This window comes from Nicrophorus vespilloides, unplaced genomic scaffold (assembly GCF_001412225.1).
Source record: "Nicrophorus vespilloides isolate i.1.1-1 unplaced genomic scaffold, Nicve_v1.0, whole genome shotgun sequence".
Lineage (NCBI taxonomy): Eukaryota > Metazoa > Arthropoda > Insecta > Coleoptera > Silphidae > Nicrophorus > Nicrophorus vespilloides.
Window position 1 is genome coordinate 23699 of NW_017099089.1, and position 17349 is coordinate 41047.

The window sequence follows — 17349 nt, forward strand, 5'->3', positions numbered from 1 at the left end:
CAAATTAATAAATTTTAATTAACTTAGATAAAAAAGTTGTAAAGTATATTTATTTTTATATAAGTCATTCAAAACTGTGTAATTAATAATTAAATTCATCTTCTTTCTTGATAAAATAATGACACATAAGTTTATAATTTGACGTTACTCATCTGTCATGTGCGTTTATGTTATTAATTTTAACACTAGAATTTTCGTAAAAAAATATGAAACTTGTATAACTTATTAAAACTCATTGAACATTAATTTTCGTTGTTGTAATGATATTGATAAAAAAAATCCTATGTGACTCATAAGTTTACAATTTGACGTTTCTCATCTGTCATGTATCCTTATTTATGTCAATTTTACCTGTTAAATTTATGTAATTATAGAACAAACTTTAAAGTACAAATTTTATTTAAATTTGTATTTTGAACATTTCTTATATAAGATATATCAAGAAATTCACTATTTTATCCTTATATACTTTAATTTTTTTTTGTTATTGTTTCAGGATAATGGGCGAGAGGCCTTGGACCTCACCTCGTCCCCGTTGCGAGTTACACCGGGCCCGACGACAAGAAACAATCATCCTCCGCCCATGGTCATACAGGGAGACTTCCGAAAGGTGAGTTTCGTCGCGCGCCATCTATCGATTAAATATGGAACTTCGGGGAGAAAAAAAGAGAGAGCTTCCCCTCTCAAAGAAAAGCCTCCCTCGCCCCATTGATTTTACCTTCATGTAAGAGCAGCAGATAAATGGAGGTAACGAAGTTTCTGGTTTGGTAGCTAAAGGCCATCCCCGCGTTTAATAACTTACAAGAGAGACAACCAAAAAAAAACAAAAAGAAAAGAATCCAGTTAGTAATTAATTGAAGAATCAGGAGTTGCCGATAAACTTTCCAACATAAAAAAAAAATCAATTAGACCCTATCTACTCTCCACGCTCGATTTAACACCGCATAGTTTTAACCGTTCCTGTATCATATTTATCTGAAAGAGGTTGAAGATAAATATGATCGATGTGGAATTGGATAAAATTCGCGGTTTGCAAATGTCCGAAGGGGATGAAGGAGAATAAAAATGCACCCTTGTGACGAATGGGAATTAAACCGCACCTTGTTTGCTACATACAAACCGTTGCTGGTGACGTTACGTAAATATATATATATAGGTATACACATATATACCTGTATGCCATTCACATGCCGGGTATGGATAAAACAACATCCGTAAAAACGAGGGAAAACATCGAAATGAAATGGAAAATAAAAACATTGAACTGGTCGACACTTAATGCATTTCCGATCGATCGGAGCCTGGCTTCCAATGCGGCCTCGCCGAAATAATCCCCAAATTGAGTTGCTGCCTCCCTTCCACCCTCACTCACAATTGCACTTGAGAACTTATTTAGTTTTCTCTCTCTCTCTCTCTCTCTCACTCACTCGATTCGTCGATCCGTTCCATTTCGATGGCATTTTCATTTGCCACGTCAATACTGCATTCGGACAATGTGTGTTTTAGGTGGAAATAAAACAACAAGATCTGATATGATGTCATTATGATATGTCAGTGCTTCTCATGTTTGCTATAACTGTAGCGACATCTGTGAAATACATACGTCAATAATTTTATATTAAATTCAACAAATTGCATTTGAGTTGGTAATAATAATAATCAATTACAATTATAATACTTTAACAATTATTGTCATTATATGTCAAATTTAGATTCCATAGAAAATTTATAAATTTATATGAATATAGATGAAAATTAGGAAATATTGTAATTTTTTTGTAAATAATTTAATCTAGCTTTGATTATGCTTTGACAGTTGTTGTCAAAAACTAAACAATAAATCGTAAAATGAGATCATCAAATGTTAATATTTAATAACAATAATAATTAATTCATCTCATTGTGCTTTGACATTGGTTTTCAATTTGTCATATTTAAATTAATTAAATACAAAAAAATATATAAATTTTACAAATTTTCTAAATAAATTGTAAAATGGGGAAAAAAATATTTAAGAAAAACAAAAAATGTGCTGTTGATATGCTTTGACACTGATTGTCGTTATATGTCAAATTCAATTTGTATAGATTAAATACATATAAAATTTAAAACATTTGATGTGGTAATAACAAAATTGTTGCTATTATGCTTTTGTTTGTCTGTCATTAGTTGACAAATTTAATTTTCATAAAAAAAATACAAATGTTTTTAAATAAAGTTTAAGATGGGAAACATTTTATGAAGAAAGAACAAAAAAAATGCTGTTATTATATGACAAATTTAAACCCCATAGATTAAATATAGAAAAAAAGTTCAATTCATCAATTTCTATTATTTTTTCACTTAAATATTGCATTCCAATAATATTTTTATTAATATGACGTTTCAATGAATTGTCATTACTTGTCATTTTAATACAATAAATCTCTATGATATAAATAATAAAAATTACTAAATTCACAAAAATTTCAATATTTTTTAACAAAATTGTAATGTGATTTCCAAACCAATCAAAGCAAAATAAAATGCTGTCATTGAGTTGTGATATAATTCATATGATTTTTTTTACATTTAATTCAATAACTTCTTCACGTTTAACTGAATAATTTATGTTTAGGAGAGAATAAAATAGAATCTGACATGTCATCATACGTCAAGTTATGATTTCTGAGAGAATATATATTTTACCAAAACAATGGAACTTTTTACCTGTAAAACCTGATAACTATTAATACTATTATAATTTACCACGGCAATAATAAATTTATATAATGTGCTTAGACATGTTTGTCGTTTAATCATGTATAGAATTTACTAATTTCACAATAATTTAATTATTGAAGAAAGTTAAAAGAAATTAAATCATTAAAATAAAATAGAAATTTGAAATACGCCACTAAACGTGTCAATGCTTGTCAAAACTTGTTATATAGTACGTTCAAAAACATGTAAGTTCGGGCGGAAAGACTGCGGTCAATTTCCCTTTTGGGTCAATAAAAATTTTGAGCTTTTCCATGAAAATATACATAAACCATTATTCCACATTCTGTAATAATATAAAAAAATATATATTTTGAAGAAATCGTATTAGACAATTTACATATGAAAATAATTTGCATCAATTTTACTTAGAATTATTTTGTTATTATGTTAAGTTTATATTAAATTTGTTGCAATAAATATTATGAAGTATTTTTGTAATTTTCTAATGTTTTATATAAATTCGTTCTCAATTCGAGTTCTAAAGAGGAGCATATAAACAAAATAATTGGTATACCTAAAATGAAATGTTTCTATCAAAAAGCGTTATTTATAGTGAATATTTCACTGTCAAAAGTGACGTAAATCGGAAAGTACGTCATGTGTACATTTTTCAGAAATGCTTGTTACACTGTGACTCGCTCTTGGGATATTTCAAATTGTGTCTGCATAAAGCGGAAATATAGAGGAAGTAATCCCTCATTATTTATAATAGCCTTTGCAGCTTTTACATTTTTATTTAACAAAATATGAAAATAACTTTATAATTTTTTTTGTTTGTTCATTTTTAAATAAAATTGAAATTATGTTATAATTAACTATAAATGATGATCAAACATTTATTAACTATTTTTTTATATTTAATGAATACTTGAGATAAATTTTCAATTTACAAATTATCAACTAATGCGATGAAATTAAAAAAAAACTTTATCTTGATATTTGATAGTAATGGAAAAGTTGGTAATTTTTAAACAATTTATAGAAAATTAATAATTTTTAAATTTATTGTCTTTATTTTATTTCATTTCATTCATTATTTTTATGAAATTAAAAAAAAAAATGTTATGGAAAAATTCTGTTGAAATTTATTAATTTGATCAAATTACAAAAAACATAAGTTTCATTGAACAATTCCATTGAATTTTTTTACATTTTTTGTATTTATTTTAGTTCCATCATTAATTTGATCAAATTACAAAAAAACAAACATAATTATCATGGAAAAGTTCTATTGAAATTTTTTACATTTTTTTAAATTATTTTATTTCAATCATTAATTTAATCAAAGTAAAAACTAGCATAATTATCATTGAAAAATTCTATTGGAAATAATTAAATTGTTTTTTTTTATTGGAAATTTATTCATAAAATTATGTTTATATGAAAATTCTATGAAAAATTATAATGTTTGTTTGATTTTCAAATTAAAATGAAAAAATAAATTTATTGATGCAATAAACTGAAAATAACGAGAACAAAATTATAAAAAATACTTAACTTTTTTTCAACAACAGTCATAAACTTTGGGTCCAGTACAGGTATATTCCTAATGATCAATGAAAAACGTAACATTACAATAGCAAAACTAATGTTTACCTCAAGTACTTTATGATCCTTAATTATACTTTAATGGCTTTCTACCCTTCTTATCTACCCTTCTTACCTACCCCCAACACTCAAGAAAAACCGTATATAAACAGGAATGAACAGCACAACTTGTATATTCAGTTCTGAACTAGCAAAGAAGCAACAACAGCCAGAAGATGTCTTCAACTATCGTTTGTGAATGCCCAAAATCGACCGAAGTCAAAGCTCACGCCTTGGAGGTTACTGATCGGTCAAACCTGAAAGGGAAGGAAAGACAGCAGATGTTTAGTAAACTTGTCACAGGTTTGGTCGTGCAGTATATGAGGAATATGAACATCAGTCCGAGAAAAAATTGGAGACAACCGCTTTGTATTTTCTGCGAGAAGAAACGCACGAAACCATCAACTTCTATTCGAAAGAAATCTGCAATTGTTGCATAAATCTTTATACTTTTGTTAAATTGATGCGAAATGATTTTATAATTATAAATTTATAATAATAGTTACTTGTGAATACTTTTTATCTTTACAGAAAATAATTGTTATTCAATAAAAAAAAATATATAACAAAAATATTTCTTTTCTATTATTTATGAATTACATTTTACAACAAAACCTCGCAGAGTCCGGCTTCGATCAATCCTTAAAATGATAAACAAACTAAATTTTAATTCAATTTTAGCTTATAAATAAATTTATTAATTCTAAAAAAAAATAGTAGACAAAAATGTATTATGTTTACAGTCTATTTTTGTGCGGTTTCAAATAGTCAAGGACTATGCGAGATATTACTGTATTTTGAAAAATATCTCTCTTTACAAAATGTTAATATTAAATGATTTTCAAATTGCAAAAACTTTTGAGTAAAAAAATAATGAATGTAATTTTGTGTATTCATAAAATTTGAAGAAGATTCAACAAATTTAAGATTTATTCATCTTATGAATTGTAATTCTATTAAAAGTTTATAGCAAAAAGTTAAGATTTTTTTTTTGAAGAAAATGAAAGTAATTCATTTAATTTGCTTTGAACGGTTTTCGCAATTAAAAAAATGTTAAACCAGGTCAGAGCTTTAACACCGAAACAAATTTAATGAACACACACATTAGGGAAATACCGGCGTAAAGCCGAATTCTGAAAACCCGTACACACCATCCATTATACGATTTTAATTAATTTTTAATTCACCATGTAACATTAATCAAATAGTTTTTTTTTGTATTGTGTTTGCTCGACTAAAATAGGTTACAAATATTTATTAATGGAAATTTGCATAATACTCTAAATATTTATAATTTGTGAAATATAAAGAACTTTGATAATTATTTGCAAATCTACAAATTTATTGATTTGTAAATGAGTATGAAATAGGTCACAACATTATTATTTTTCTATGAGAATTATTTTGTTCATGTTTAATGCATTTCTAATAATACTAAATACTTTAAGATTAATAATTTACGAAATGTAAAGAATTTCCTTAAAATTTTTAGAAGTTTTGCTAAACTACAAATTTATTTTTGCTAAATAATTATAAAATTACTATTTTTATGAGGATTTTAAAATTGTCAAATAGAACGAAACCCAGAATTAAAAAAGCATAAAAAAGTTTAATCTGAAATATTAATATTTAAAAGTATGTTTTTTAATAAATTAGTATGATGGAAGTAAAAGAAACCAATGGTTGCTTTTTTGTAAAGGTGCGAACACACTACTTCTAAAATGCTAAGTTTATTTTTTGTACTTGACATTGGCTGTATCTAAACTACAAAAAAAAAACAATTGTCATTCATAGATACAGATGACAGTATTCAAATAATTTATTAGAAATTTCAAAATTTTTGTATATTTAACAAATTGATGTGAGTATATGTTAGTACAGGTTTTTGTAAAGATTGGAACACACTACTTCTAAAACGCTAAGTTTTTATTTGTGTATTTGTTGTATCTAACCTATAAAAAGAACAGTTGTCATTCATAGATACAGATGACAGTATTCAAATAATTTCTAAGAAATTTATAATTTTTTTTATATTGAACAAATGGATGGGAGTATAGGTTTTTGTAAAGGTGCGAACACACTACTTCTGAAACGCTAAGTTTTTATTTGTGTATTTGTTTTATCTAACCTATAAAAAGAACAGTTGTCACTCATAAATTCAGATGACAGAATTTAATAATTTCATATTTTCTTTTTAGAAATATCAAAATTTTTGTTTATTAGAGAAATTGTTGAGAAAATATGTCAGTATATGTTTTTGTAAAGGTACGAGCATACTATTTCTAAAATGATAAGTTTTTATTTTTTTGTATTTCACATTTGCTGTATCTAACCTATAAAAGCAATTGTCACTTTCAGATTCAGATGAGAGCATTCAATAATTTCATTTTTTTTTGTATATTGAAGAAATTGAAGAGTTTCTGTAAAGATGCGAACACACTTTTTCATAAATGCTAAGTTTTTATTTGTGTTTGACATCTAACCTATAAAAAAATTGTTTCCATAAATTCTGATGTTAATATTTCTTTTTTTTTGTGAAAATTTAAAATAAAATAATATTGAAAAAAAATCATGAGAATATACGTTACTAAAATTTAAATTTAACTCTTTCTCCAAGTATTTTCATCAGGTTGGCACAACTTAATTAAACCTAGTATGAAACTAAATTTGAATGGAGGAAAATTAAAATTAATTTTGATAAAATTAGTACAAGAATGTATACATAAATGATTCTTGTTTTTTCTTCCTATATACATTCAAGTTTCTTTTTGTGCGTTTTTTATAGTTCTTCGATTAGTCCGAGATATTGGCGAACACCCGGACCAAGTGAGATTTTGTTATAATTAGAACTCAATTAATCATTTGATATTTCACCATTAACATTTTGTGTTTCTTCAAGAATTCTCCACATTTTATTTGCATTTATGAATTTATTGATTTGTATTTGCTATTATTGGAATATATACATATTTTTGCTTTCGCGTGACAATAAATATGGAAAAGAAATGTGTAAATACTTATTGGACAGATGGAATTATCGTTTGCTGGTGGTGATTAATCATCGAGCGATTAAAGCACAAAAGGATTCTGATTGAATTATCGTGTTAATCATGGAAGGACGATTTTTCCATATTTCATGCGATTAACGTCACAACCCTGAACGGATTGCGGATAAAAAAAAAACAAAAAATAACAAACGAAACAAAACAACAACAACAAAAACAGATGAAAATTCAACTGAAATGCGATCAAACGAATTTAATAAAATATATTTCAAAATGATGACAAGTTTATTTATTATTTTCTATAAAAAAAATGAAATGAATGAACAATATTAAATAACTTCCATTAAATAAATAATCCATATTTTATTATTTCCATTAAAAAATGCATATTTTATTACAGTTTTGTACTTTGTTTTTAATAAATATAGGGAAAAAAACAATAGTATAAAATAAAATCAAACTCATGTTGAATAACTTCCATTAAAAAATTATACTTATTTTATTTTTGTAAAAAAATGAATATAATTCGTATATTATTACAAATTTGTATTCTTTTATAAATAGAGAAAAGTAATATAAATTCAATTAACAAGTAACTACTACGGACACATAAATGAAACTATGGGTCAAAATGACCCATTTATTACATATTAAAAATATAGAAGAAATGATTATTTTTTACAACAAACATAGATTAATTCTTATTATTTAACATAATTTAAAACTGATTTTATTGCTCAAAATTAAATACCATTTTGAAATCCAACTATAGATGATATTTCAAGAACGTAATTGCTACAGAAGGGTCACTTTGACCCGACATACATTCTACAATAAAAGAAGTATAAGCCGGCAAGACTGCTTTGATCCCACTAAAAAGTGCACTAAAAAATTAGATAGAAGGTCAACCCTCACATATAAATTGTAATAGAATGCAAATAAAAACGAATATCAGATTGGTTACTCTGTACGTAAAATGGATGGGTACTTACGGGTAAAAAAATAATGCAAATTTTAGTATTATCGAGTATTTTATATGCATTTAAAAGAAGCAAAAACATAAAAATAAACAAAACATAATGTCTATTCAAAAATATACATATTTACTTTTAACTTTTGTTCTAACTAGAGAAAATCGTTTTTTGGTATCTGAAAACCGGTTTTTATATAATTCTAAAATCGGGTTTTTCCAACTAACATACCTATTCTTAAAATCTAATAATAAATTAATAATTTTATTAAAAACATGAACATTTTTACACAAAATCACCTATGGCAGAGGTAAAAATCGGTAATATTGTTAAATACTAAAATTCATAAAACAAATAGAAAATATCTTCAAGGACCTGAAAAAGTGACTTTGTCTTTTCCTAAAACACTAAAAAAAAGAGTTATTAGTAGAAGAGGGTACAAAGATAGCAACGAAATATCTGAAATTATATAGAATTTTTATATTTTTCGTCCTCCTGTAAACATTATTTTTAACATATGAGGAAAATCATTTTTCAATATAATTTACCATGGAGTATATGTTATTTTCTTATAGTTTTATGTAATATTCTCGATTTTTGTAAGTTTTATTTTGTGAGAAAAGGAAATAAGTTGTAGATATTCTTTCGTTCTATATTTGTTTTGTGAAAATTCGAAAACCGGTTTTGTAGTAAAGTTGAGATTTTAAACCGGTTTTTTTAAAACTAAGTTTTTGTATAAACCCTAATATATTTTTTTGTATAAATTGTGAAAATCAATAATACAAATATAAAATAATATTTTATATAATATAATAAATATAATTAATTTTTTTACTGGAATTTAGTATCATATATTCTTTGTTATATAAACAGAGGAAAGCAATGATGCAGTGCTTTTATAAATAACTTTATTTATTTGCCAGAGCATGCGACCAACGTTGAGTAAATCATTTTTACTCGCCTGATACTAGTCTCTTGGGATTTGTACGTTTTGATACATCGTTATGGTACGTAATGTATCATTTACAATGGTTAAAGTGAATTAAATTACATCTACAGTGTTTTATAGAAATTTTTAAAGAAAATATTACACTTTAATTTAATATTAGCCATTTATAATAAATTATATAATAGTTTTATTAGTTTTTCTACCAACCAAAGAAAGTAATAAAATATTAAAAAAACTAACACGTTCTACATTCACATTTATTTAAAAAAAAACATATCGGTCTTTAAAATCTGTTGATTTATGTAATTACTTGTAAAACAAGAATGTTCGTCACTATTCGAATTTGTACGAGTCGTCATAGAATCGCGAAGTTGATAGAAGAAGACTTTATTGACTTTAATAAGTCCGAGTGAAGAGTTACATTCGAATCAAATTTTCGCAGTAAACCTACGGACGTAATTAGCCAACATCGAAAACTTTATGTTTCAAAACTTTCCTTCAGAAATTATATAAAAAAAAATGTAGATACGAAAATATGTGAAAGATAAACTTCTTGTGTTTCTTGTGGTTAATAAATTTTAAATATTTTTTTGTTTTGGAATGCACAGCTAATGAAAATAGTTCGAAAACAGAAATCTTATAAGAAAATTATGTAAAATGGACATAACTTTCTCTCAAAGCTAACTTCATAGACATTCAGTGAAATCTTGGTTACTGAATATAATACGTTTCTAAAGGTTGAAAACTGATTTGTTTGAATACTGAAATTATATAAGAATTAATGGAAAATAGACATAATTTGCTCCAAAGCTAACTTCATAGATATTCAGTAAAAACTTGGTTTCTAAATACAATTCGTTTCTAATGGTTGTTTGAAAACAGAATTGTTCGAATACCGAAATTATATAAGAATTAATGTAAAATAGACATAATTTGCTATCAAAGCTAACTTCATAGGTTGTTTGAAAACCGAATTATTCGAATACCGAAATTATATAAGAATTAATATAAAATAGACAAAATTTGCTCTCAAAGCTAACTTCATAGACATTCAATAAAACCTTGGTTACTGAATACAATTCGTTTCTAAAGGTTGAAAAGCGAATTGTTCGAATACTGAAATTATATATGAAATCATGTAAAATGAACATAATTTGCTCTCAAAGCTAACTTCATAGACATTCAGTAAACCTTTTATTTCTGAATACAATTCGTTTTTAATGGTTGTTTGAAAACCGAATTGTTCGAATACCGAAATTATATAAGAATTAATGTAAAATAGACATACTTTGCTCTCAAAGCTAACTTCATAAACATTTAGTGAAACCTTGGTTACTGAATACAATTCGTTTCTAAAGGTTGAAAAGCGAATTGTTCGAATACTGAAATAATATATGAATTAATGTTAAATGGACATAATTTGCTCTCAGAGCTAACATCATAGACATTCAGTAAACCTTTTATTTCTGAATACAATTCGTTTTTAATGGTTGTTTGAGAACCGAATTGTTCAAATACCGAAATTATATAAGAATTAATGTAAAATAGACATACTTTGCTCTCAAAGCTAACTTCATAGACATTTAGTGAAACCTTGGTTACTGAATACAATACGTTTCTAAAGGTTGAAAAGCGAATTGTTCGAATACTGAAATTATATATGAATTCATGTAAAATGAACATAATTTGCTCTCAAAGCTAACTTCACAGACATTCAGTAAAACCTTGATTTCTGAATACAATTCGTTTCTAATAGTTGTTTGAAAACCGAATTATTCGAATACCGAAATTATATAAGAATTAATGTAAAATAGACATAATTTGCTCTCAAATCCAAAGATACACAATGGAACTTTAGTTCCTGAAAATAATTTATATCTAAAGCTTGTTTAAACACAGATTTGTTCCAAAACCGAAGTCTTATAAGAATTAATATAAAGTGGACAAAATTTGTTCCTAAAGTAAAATGTATACGTCTCATTCAATATTGTTTAATATTTAGTACGTTTTTTTATTAAATTTCTGTAACCTGAATTTATTATATAAAGATTCGATTTACAAGTACTTGTATTACTTAAACTAATTAGCTTTAAAAAGTTTATTAAGTGCAAGAACAACAACAAAAATACTTGATATGCACCTAGATTTATATACTCATCGCCTAGGTAACGTAAATATGACGTTACATAAACTGACATAAATGTGACAATATTATCAAGCGGATGATAAAACTTTGTAAAAATGATATTTACACGAGTTGGAAACGTGTCGCGTTTCGTGCAACACATAAAACTCTGCACAATATTTTATTATCTCCTATGTGCACAGAAGTGTCGTGCGCGCAGTGTCTGTTATGTAACGTATATAGGGGGGCATCATTACATAGTTATGTTATGATGCTTTTGTTGAAGTAAGTCATATCGATGCGGCTCCTTTTTACGAGCGTCTCCGAACAATTTTTATATTATATATTCGTCGATTAGAAAATCAGCGTGGAAAATAAACGTACATTTTCTTCAGAAAAAAAATGAAAGAGGAAATGAAACAACTGATCTGATGACAGGCGTTTTTCATATAATTTGACAGTCAACGTCAGATACTGTAACTTCATCGTCTCACTTGAGTATTCGTTTCTTAACAATCGATACTCTTGTAATATTTGGTTTTATGTAATTTTTACAAGAATTTGTATATAATGTAATTTCAGTTTTCGCAGATAGATGGCGTTATGTTTAGTTTGAAGGATTTCTGTCAATGTTATGATTTTTTCCTTTTGTCATTGGAAAGATGTCACTTTTAACTTTCTTTAGAGTAATATTGTTAACAACTGTTAGTTTAGAGTTAATTTTAACAGGGGTGCATGTCTTGAACACTTTTATTAACCGAATCATCACTGGTGATGAAAAGTGGATCGTCTACAATAACATTAATTGAAAACGATCATGATCCAAGCGTTCATTATTAAAACAGATCATGCTATCAATTTTATGAGATTACAAAGGTGTTTACTGTCAACTAATGAAACTGGAAGAAGCAATCAAAGAAAATTGTAAGAATTGGTTAATCGTGTTCTACCAAAATAATGTAAATCCTCACAAATCTTTAGTAACTACAAAATTGTTGGAGCTTGATTGAGAAGTAATGTTGCATAACCCATATAGCCCTGACCTTACACCATTAGATTTCCATTTATTTCAAAGTTTGCTAAACTTTTTGAATGTTAACAGTTTTACTGATTATGATGATCTAAAATCGCACTTAGTTCAGTTTTTTTGCTTATAAAGACCAGAAGTTCTTTAAAGAAGTCAGAAAGTTGACAAAAGATCATCGGATAAAATGGATAATTTGTAATTGATTTAAGTTAATGAACAAACCAAGATTACTTTATTGCTGATCCAATATGTAGTTAATACCCTTCGGTAAAATTTTCAGAAAACTTGTAAACTGAAACACTCCACCCAATTAGAAATCAACACGCATCAACACCTGTGATCTAAATCACGTGGATGTCACGTGTCAAAGTGACAATCATGAATAAACTTGTCACGTCAAAAGCTGCCGTGACTCATTATCCACACGGACCATGAGATAAAAAAAGCTGAGAAGCAAGAAATAAAAACAAATAAAAAGAAGGGAAAATACGACATTATGAAAATTTCATGTTCATTAACGTGATCGATGTTACCCGTTGTTCTCCTACATTTTGCTTTGTTTCTCTTGTCATTTTTTTTACTACTCTTCTTCATTAGTCGCGATTTTTCAAGCTCCCAGACAATTTAATAATTCACAATCGGACGATTTCTTTTATCTAATAAAACAATTTTAATCACTTAGCGATATTTCTGATTCCAAGACGAATAAACTTAATAATTGAATAAAATATAATTAAATTGAATCATTAATTAGTCATTTTATTTAGTTTTTCTAATACTAATAAAATAAACTAATACTAATACATAAAATCAACTGTTTTTAAAAATGTGGACTTGGAGACATTTTTAAAAACAGTTGATTTTATGTAAGAATTCATTTATTTCATATGAATATCATGTAAACATACTGAAGTATCTAAAATATTCATCTAAAGGGTTAAATATAAAATAATATTTTTTTTACATCATTAATGGTAAAAATAACGTTAATTATAAAATTAATTAACAAAAGTAGATTATATTTGCAAATAAAAACAGTAAATGTAATTTAATCAATATAGGCAATTAATAATTCCATTACGAAAAATAACATTGGTAAAGTTTAAATAAATAATATCTGCAATTACATAAATTAAATCAATATTTATTGTTTTTGCTAAGTGCAATAATATTTTAAAATATTTTTTTATGAAAAAGAAAAATAAGAATATAAATTATATATACTTATTAATTTGGGAATAATTACAATTAAAGGATTTACTATAAAAATTATAAACTGAAGTATAATACAAATGAGAATTTCTGTTAACAGTTTTTATGAAGATCAGGGATCTGAAAACCGGGGTAAATTTACCTGAATGGGGTAAAAATCACATTATTGGGGATAATGAGGACGTTTACTAATGAAAATATTGTAAATTTTAGGACGTTAAATCTATAATTGAGAATTTCAGTTTTTATATAAAGTAGTTTAACACTAAACATGTAAGTTAGTTTAACACTAAATCTACGGTCAAATCATTAATACCTATTTTTACCGTTAGAGGTCAAATGTCCTACTAAAAAAAACTTAATATATAGATTTTAGCCAATTGGAAAGTGTACATTTTATGCGTTTTTAGCGCATTTTCTTTTTACAAATTACAAGATTTTTTATTACACATTATACATTCTAAACGAAATTTCAATAATGATCATTTGACCGCACGTGTTAAGTTTAGTGTTAGGTTTTAGGCTAGAGTCTAACCTAACTATTAGGTTATTTAGGTTAGAATACTCAAAATTTCTCAGTATTTATAACGCATTGATTTGACGCAAATTCTTCCAAATATAAGCTGTAATCTAATATAACATAATATACAATATTGTCATGCATTTTCTTGAAAACAATAATAACCAAACCTAACCAAACTTAGCATAACCTTTATATTATGTTAATAAGTCTTTAATTTTCTTATAAAATAATAATATGAATACGCTTTTCTATTTGCGTAATTTTTCCTAGCGAGAAGATACATAAAAGTAATAACTCTGTTAAAGTCTTTGGAAGAAAGTCTAAGAAAGTTAACACAGCCAATTAATTTCTTAAGGCGACTTCAAAGGGGTTGCGCAAATACGAGCGTTCTCCTTCTGAAGTCGATCGGAATATCAACAAGCTTTATACACGGCTTCACACGATAATAACTTCCTAACGTTGCACAAACTATCCAGGATTAAGAAAAGAACAAACAAGCAGTTTTTACATAATTTTTCCTCTTCATTTCCCCAATCTTATTCTATATTTAACTTTTGTGTGTGTGTGTGTTGGTGTAGTGATCAATCAATGTAGCCAATATAATATGAACGGCTCGACGTATTCTGTTTACGATCAGATTAAAAGGCGACGTTGCGTTTTCCAATTTTCTAAAGTGAACACATCATTTTCGTCGGCCTTGGGAAAAAAGAATGAAAGAAAGATAAAAAATAAAGTAGAGGATTGGAACGTTGCTGGAACCATGTGCCGCTTATAAATTGATCACATTTTACGATAATATTCGATGCGAGTTACCTCATTACTTTGTACGTTATGACATATTGATTTCGAGTGTTTCAATATATCAGATAAGTCTATGTTCCAAACGTTTCAATTCACTAATATATTTAACCTCAAAATATTGACGTTTACATATTTCAACTTTGTTAACATCGCTATTCAAAGATTTTCATGATTACCAACTTTGTGTTATTAGAGCGTCAATAGCAACGTTCATCATCCTTTTCAAAAAGCCCAACATATTTGCTTTGACACAAGGTGACAATTAATTTCATTACCCATAAAAAAACGCAACCAATAGGCTGAGAGACGCTAGTCTTGGGTCAAGTTGGTACTTGTTACAAAATTAATACCAGAAGTTGTCATTTACAAAATGATTTGCATGTCAAATGCATATACATGTAAATTGTAATCTGAAATAAAAGAAATTTGTTAAAATATTTGTTTGCAGTTGTATGTCGACCCAATTGCTATGAGTATTTTACCAGTACCTCGCTTTGACACAAGGTGACAGCTGTCATTTCACGACTCATAGGTTAAGAGACGCTGGTTTAGAGTGAAGTTGACACATCTGATAATAATTATTACAAGAAGTTGTCATTCACAAGACATTTCGTATGTCAAACTGTCAATTCCATAAAATTTTAAATTGTGATCTGAAATAAAAGATATGTGCTAAAATAATTGTTTGTAGTTGTATTTGGATCCAATTGTTATGAGTATTTTACCAGTTCCACTCTTTGACACAAGGCGACAGATGTCATTTCACGACTCTTATGTTGAGAGACTCTAGTTGACACGTCTGGCAATGTTATTACAAGAACTTGTCAATTGTCAAATGTTTCATTACGCAAATTTTCATGTTAACCTCTGAAATGAAAGAATTTTCATAAATTACTTACACCTGTCAAATGTTAGTGCAATGATATAAATGTCATGTGTGTCTAAATTTATCTTCTTAAAAAAGCTAAAGTAATAAATGTTGAAAAAATAAATTTACAAAATTATTTGGTTAATGAATTATCAAATTCCAAGTATACTAAATACAAATAATTGATCCTGACTAATCTTGACTCCGTTTTTCTTTGCAGGTTTCGGGAATTAGTACGGAAATCTTCAAACAGATAGAAACAGTAGAAAATGACCACGATGCTTCGACGGCGGCGGCGTTGGAGGTAAGTCAACAAGTTTGAGATCTAAAGTTGTACTAATCTTATTATTTTGAAGCACGTGGAGCGCCGGGGTGAGATGATAGTCCGCATCTTAGACCCTCGGCAGCTGGGTAGAACTGCAGGAGATGCTGCCAAGAGATTCCTGTCCATGCAGGATGCCAAGCACAACGTCCAGTTCGTGGAGATCGTGAAGAGACCGGGTCAAACCTTGGGTCTTTACATTCGTGAGGGGAATGGCATCGATCGTAGTGATGGAGTCTTCATATCTAGGATCGCATTGGAATCTGCTGTTTACAATAGTGGATGTCTTAAGGTCAGAATATGACTTAATATAATATATAGATTATACATATAGCATTATGAAAGTCCTATATCAAAACACACGAAAAGTGTACATACAATAACAGTGATAATTACATAATATTTGCTCAATGTATAAAAATAATTGTGAATATTTCAATCATAAAATTGCTTAACTTTGAAATATTTTTACAAGAAAACTGTAAATTCTAAAAACGTGACACTAGGTTCGTTGGATTCGTCAAATTTTTGTCTTTAATTTGAACTATACAGTAATTAGATAAGACGTGAAGTATATTGAAAAAACCACATAATGAATATCAAACTTTTCATGTTAACATGAAAACAAAACCAGTAATACTTCGGTAGCAATTCGAATTTGCATTGAAGCGAATCGGACATATTTGTATTGAAATCAACTTTAAATTCAATTAAAGTTTCGCGGTCGCTAATGCCCCAAACAGGAATCCAATTCCCTTCCCCGTTTTCGGACTTTCCGCAGCCTCGTTCCAAATCAATTTTCCAATTAAAATTTTAATCCGAACTTGTTGTTGGCCTGCACCATCTCGTCGCTCGCTCACTGCATGTGCTCACCGAAAATACTCGATTTGGAAATCCTGCGGAGTTGCAGTGCTCTAGCTCTCCTCTGTTTAGCGATGGGAAAAAAAAAATAAAACACGCTCCATTATCGGAATCGTCCGAATGAAATAATTCGGTTTCGTTTCATGAATAAATTCGGCACGAAAATGTTTTATCATTCGAATATAATACAAAAAAAAAACATGTATAGAGAAATGGAATAAATCGAAGCAGAAATATAAAACGGTAAATTAGTTTCGGTCTCATAAAATGCAGATGTAAATAGCGTGGATTTAATGGGATAATCAAGGGATGTATAGTTTTTTGTTGGCCATTTA

At 27.5% G+C, this 17349-nt stretch overlaps 1 protein-coding gene across 6 annotated transcripts in view; it reads left to right on the plus strand.

Annotated features, from left to right (window-relative positions):
- Positions 1 to 500: 500 nt before the first annotated feature.
- The window catches only part of LOC108563993 (rho GTPase-activating protein 100F), a 36387-nt gene continuing 19538 nt past the window's right edge, over positions 501 to 17349 (plus strand). For all 6 annotated transcript variants that reach the window (XM_017922860.1, XM_017922861.1, XM_017922859.1 and 3 more), the window contains exons 1-3: positions 501 to 610; positions 16052 to 16135; positions 16188 to 16445. In XM_017922860.1, coding sequence (XP_017778349.1) covers positions 584 to 610; positions 16052 to 16135; positions 16188 to 16445 — 369 coding nt within the window. In that variant the 5' untranslated portion in view covers positions 501 to 583. The remainder of the gene's footprint in view (positions 611 to 16051; positions 16136 to 16187; positions 16446 to 17349) is intronic.